The sequence below is a fragment of the Hordeum vulgare genome, chromosome 4H (assembly GCF_904849725.1).
Source record: "Hordeum vulgare subsp. vulgare chromosome 4H, MorexV3_pseudomolecules_assembly, whole genome shotgun sequence".
In the NCBI taxonomy this organism is placed as follows: domain Eukaryota; kingdom Viridiplantae; phylum Streptophyta; class Magnoliopsida; order Poales; family Poaceae; genus Hordeum; species Hordeum vulgare.
This window is the reverse complement of record NC_058521.1, coordinates 514,100,750-514,106,229: the sequence shown is the minus strand read 5'-3', so window position 1 is coordinate 514,106,229 and position 5,480 is coordinate 514,100,750. Positions and strand designations below refer to the sequence as shown.

The 5,480-nt window shown below is 44.6% G+C and overlaps 1 protein-coding gene across 1 annotated transcript; it reads left to right on the top strand.

Moving 5' to 3' along the window:
• Nucleotides 1-767: 767 nt before the first annotated feature.
• Nucleotides 768-5,437, top strand: LOC123449208 (transmembrane 9 superfamily member 3). The gene is made up of 7 exons (XM_045126344.1): nt 768-1,174; nt 1,646-1,686; nt 1,781-2,366; nt 3,381-3,518; nt 3,637-3,793; nt 3,913-4,397; nt 4,906-5,437. The coding sequence occupies exons 1-7, from the start codon at nt 1,020-1,022 to the stop codon at nt 5,123-5,125; spliced, it is 1,782 nt and encodes a 593-aa protein (XP_044982279.1). The 5' UTR covers nt 768-1,019; the 3' UTR covers nt 5,126-5,437.
• Nucleotides 5,438-5,480: the final 43 nt, after the last annotated feature.

Below are 5,480 nucleotides of genomic sequence, written 5' to 3'. Positions count from 1 at the left end.
TATGCTGTACTTTGTTTTGTTACTTTAGCCGCCCCCCCTCCCTCCCTCCCTTGTGTTGCGCAGTTCTGTCAACCCAGATGCCGAATAGTATTTTATATTCGGGGGTTAATTAAAGTTCTCTTGGGACATTGCAATTTCATTAACTCTTGTGGTAAGATGCATATAGATTCTTGTGCCGTTTTCGGTCTTCTTTGATTCGCGGGATTTTAAAAATGCAGGAACTGAAAAATACAGAGTTGGACTGATATGTCCATTTAAATTCTATAGGATTAGCAAAGAGTATTTGATGTCTCAGAAAAAAACAAAGAAACTGTAAAAATTTTTTTGGGATAGATGTTAGATTTTCTATCAAATGCAATACTTTCTTCGTATTTAAATAATTATAGTTGAAGAGAACCAGCTTTCTGTTTTCAGGAGCCTTTTCATGATGTGTTCAATTATGAAAACGTTTTCTGTTTTTAGGAGGCTGTCGGTGGTTGTGCCTTGAGTCGCAAAACGCGAGTTCATTAATATGAGTAATAATTAAATAACTCTACTACTACTACCAGTAGCAGTAGACACTAACGAGATTTGAGAGTGCGGTCAGGCCAAAAAGGCGGTAAAGAGGCTTGCACCGGACTCCAAATGGGCGGGGAGCCTGAGCTGGATTCGGATCGTGCCAAAGCGACCGACGCGTCGACCAAATGTGGGTTCGCTAGCTGACCAATGCACACAAAGGCGGACCAATCGGGTACATCGCCACCTTCCACCACCACCCAACCCAACGCCCCGCCCGCAAGAGAGAAGGAAAAAAAGAACGCCATCCGAGAAGGACCTGAGCCAAACCCAACCCCCAGAGCCAGATCTCCATCCTTCCTTGCTCCTCCGTCTCCCTCCCTCCCTTCTATTTCTATTAAGAAGCAAGCAGGGCGCCACTCAGATCTCTCCGCCCCTTCCTCGCCTCGTGCCCCTCCCCCCCCCTCTCGTCAACGCCGCCCCGCCGCCCCACCGCCCGAGGAGAGGAGAGGAGAGGACGAGCCATGGCATCGCCGGCCGCGCGCGCGGCCTCGGCGCTCCTCCTCCTGCTCGCCCTCGCCGTGGCCGGCGTCCTCTCCGACGGCTCCGACCACCGCTACAAGCTCGGCGACCCCGTCCCGCTCTACGCCAACAAGGTCGGCCCCTTCCACAACCCCAGGTCAGCCAGATCTCCATCCCTCCTCCAGATCCCTTTCCGTTCCATTCGCGCGCGTGGGTGGGTGGGTGAGTGAGTCATCGGATCCGTCGGCTCCCGCGGGCGAGTTGGCCGTGCCGTGTACCGTCCCTGTCCGACGCCGGGGCGGAATGGTCTGGGAGGGTTTACGCCGCGCCACGATGGTTAGCACTTAGCACCGCCTAGTTTCGGAGGAGATCTGGCGGAGAGCTCTCGGGGCGGTGGATTGCGCGGCATCCGCAACTGATTCAGTGCACCCCGGATCTTCCTCACGTAGTAGGCCTCTATTTATGCCCATCTTCAGTTAAGTGTCGGTTGTTATTGGTTTGGGCGCCAATTTTGGCCTGTATCCAACGAACTTTTGTCTGCAGCGTTAGGAACCGGATCTTGTTTGCTAAAGCAGATTTCTGCCCCTTTATAAACGCAATCCTCACGCCTTGCTTCCTTTCCTTGCAGCGAGACGTACCGCTACTTCGACCTCCCTTTCTGCTCCCCGGGTTAGTTCCTCACTATTCATTCCATCACTTGCTTGGTTAAGTAACTTCTCTCTCCAACCATGTCATGCTTATTATCTGTGACTTTAATTTTCAGAGAAAGTGAAGGAGAAGAGCGAGGCCCTAGGCGAGGTCCTCAATGGGGATCGGCTGGTCGACGCGCCCTACAAGCTTGATTTCCGCACGGATCATGACTCCAAGGCGGTTTGCCCCAAGAAGCTTACCAAGGAGGACGTGGCCAAGTTCCGGAACGCCGTAGCCAAGGACTACTACTTCCAGATGTACTATGATGATCTCCCACTGTGGGGTTTTATTGGTAAGGTCGAGAAGGGAGGCAAGCCGGACCCGAGCGAGTGGAAGTATTACCTCTACAGGCACATTATCTTTGACATCCTCTACAATAACGACCGTGTTATTGAGATCAATGTGCACACTGACCAGAGTGCCCTGGTTGACCTGACGGAGGACAAGGAGGTTAATGTGGACTTCCTTTACACTGTCAAGTGGAAGGAGACACCTACCCCGTTCGAGAAGAGGATGGAGAAGTATTCCAGCTCCTCCAACATGCCGCATCACTTGGAGGTTCATTGGTTCTCCATTATAAATTCTTGTGTTACGGTCCTCCTCCTCACAGGGTTCCTGGCAACAATCCTCATGCGAGTTCTGAAGAATGATTTTGTGAAGTAAGTTTCCACCAAACTTCATTTATGTGAATTAACTAATTCAAGAAAGCTAAAAGTTATGGTATCTATTTCTAGATATGCTAAAACAATGTAAATTGTTTGTCTGCCCCTACTGCTCAAGTTATAGGCTTTATTTTGTTCTCAGTTCTTACTGCAAAACCCTCGTGATACATTTCCATGGAACATATCTGAAATGTTGTTTAGGGCCTGTTTGATCCGTTTGATCCGATAAAACATCCTAGATAAGGCTTGGGATTGCAATGTCATGCCCACTTGAATCCTACGCGATTAAGTTTACACCAAAGGTTGTTTGATTGCACCATGGTAAAAACAAAGGAATCTTTCCGATAGGTTTCATGTGCTACAAATCAAACAAAAGGAAAATTTCCTAAGAATCTTCTGAATTAAAGAGTCGCCCAGTCTTTTGGCAATCTATCATGGATGTATATTAAGAATCCCCTAATTAAAGATGGATGGCAGCCTAATTGCTTCCATCCAGCTCCACCATTGATTCTTCCAGTCCTTACTTATTTCAGCCAGTGTTATAGAGCTGCCAAAAATTACTGTCCCTAGATTCTATAATTAGGAAAAATATCTTGTAGTCCCCTTTTAAGTTTTTTTGAGCTGCTTTTTTTGCTCAATTTGGTAATGCTGGATTGTTTTACATGTCAGCTGGGCAAGCTTCTCAAATGATGTGCAAATCTAGTATCTTCGCAGCATTCACATACAATTTTTGCTCAGAATGCAAGTAGGCAATCTGTTGACTTGTTATTAGTTTTTACCTTCAGCCTATGCTTTATCCTTTATATTGAATAATGTTCTGCAGTTGAGGATGTAGGCTGCTGCATGATGTAGAAAGTGTATGAAACAGATACTTCATGGGCATATTCATATTTTGCCCATTATATGATGTAATTTAGTGATTTCCTCAGTTATTGTCTTCTCTATTGATATATTAAGATCATCGACTCCATTCTTTTCTATGTTTCTGAACATCATATATATTATTTGAAGGTACGCACATGATGAGGAAGCAGCTGATGACCAAGAAGAGTCTGGATGGAAGTATATTCACGGTGATGTCTTCAGGTTCCCCAAGAACAAGTCATTGTTTTCGGCTGCTCTTGGCACTGGAACTCAACTGTTTGCTCTGTAAGTGCTGATGTATTCATTTTTGCCTTTTATACTGTTACCATACAGTGTCTAAATAAAAATCATGTAGTTATCCCTTGGATTGCACATATCTAATGGTCTTATTTGGACATGTCAGAACAACCTTCATATTCCTGCTTGCACTTGTTGGAGTATTCTACCCTTACAATCGTGGTGCCCTTTTCACTGCATTGGTCGTCATCTATGCACTCACCTCAGGAATTGCTGGTTACATTGCAACCTCTTTCTATTGCCAGCTAGAGGGAACAAACTGGGTATGTGTTGCCTTTATTTATAAGATATCCCTAGATTATTCTGTTATGTTGAGATTTTTGAAAGCATGCATTATATTTGTTATAGTTCTAACACTACAATTTTATGCTTGTATTCTCAGGTGAGGAACTTGCTGTTAACAGGATGCCTGTTTTGTGGACCTCTCTTCCTGACATTCTGTTTCTTGAACACTGTTGCTATTGCTTATAGTGCAACAGCAGCATTGCCATTCGGCACAATCTGTGTCATTGTGCTGATCTGGACCTTAGTCACATTCCCTCTACTAGTTTTGGGAGGCATTGCTGGTAAAAACAGCAAGAGTGAATTCCAAGCTCCTTGCCGTACCACCAAATACCCTAGGGAGATTCCTCCACTTCCTTGGTACCGGACAACAGTTCCGCAGATGGCTATGGCTGGATTTTTGCCTTTCAGTGCTATATATATCGAGCTCTACTACATCTTTGCTAGTGTTTGGGGCCACCGAATTTACACAATTTACAGCATTCTCTTCATAGTCTTCATCATCCTCCTTATCGTCACTGCCTTCATCACTGTTGCGCTGACATACTTCCAGCTTGCTGCTGAAGACCATGAGTGGTGGTGGAGGTACAGTCATTTTTCTTATCACTATAGTTTGGTACTGGAATTGCAGCATAGCAATATTATGAGAGTAAAGTTTGTTACGAATCTTGAGTTCCTGAAACCAGTTACAACTCTTGAGCTGGAGTCATGTTTCTTCAATCACGTCATGTTTCTCTTATGTGTAAATATCATGAATACATTGTCGCGGATACTGCATTTGTCTATATGATACAGACTTACCGTATACCATATTAGCATCCATATTTTCTAAGTTGATGCAAATACATATTTCAATGCTTTAGAAATCATTGTTCAGATAAACTCCTTGCAGTGATCGTACCTTATTGATTTTGGATTTGTATCTGTTTTCCATCATTAAGCGAGCTCTGCTCTTGTTAATTGTTAAATGACCGACCAGACAGATTATCAGCACTTTTCTGAAAGATGCCCGTCCAACCATTAGACATTTTCTGTTGGAAAATTCTTTCATTGTTGTGCTGAACATTTTTTTTATGTAAAATTTTATAAACAGGTCATTCCTGTGCGGAGGATCAACTGGATTTTTCGTCTATGGCTACTGTCTGTACTACTACTATGCACGATCGGATATGTCTGGCTTCATGCAGACATCTTTCTTCTTTGGGTACATGGCGTGCATCTGCTATGCATTCTTCCTGATGCTGGGTATGGTGGGCTTCCGTGCCGCCTTGTTCTTTGTTCGGCACATATACAAGTCGATCAAGTGTGAGTAAGGTGCTGTTGGAGGATGAAGAGCAGCAAGCAGAGTTGTACTCCTTTTTGGTGCCGCTAAGAAGTCCCAGTATAGAAAAGGTTAGCTCTCGCGTGCAACAGGAAGCAACTAGAAGAGATTGGCATGTTTGAGATTAGGCCATTATTCATAGGAAGAGGTAATGAACCTATAAATTTCTTGTCATTGTGCGACTGGTGTGATGAACCAACCGTCTTTCCTTTGATCCATCCCCATGTATTATGTGACGTCCAGACAGTATTACTTTGTTGAACCATAACAACCTATATAAATTTCTGTGCAAGTTCCTATGGCAGAATAACACGTGTAGAGATGATGCCTCAAGAAGGGCATGTCCA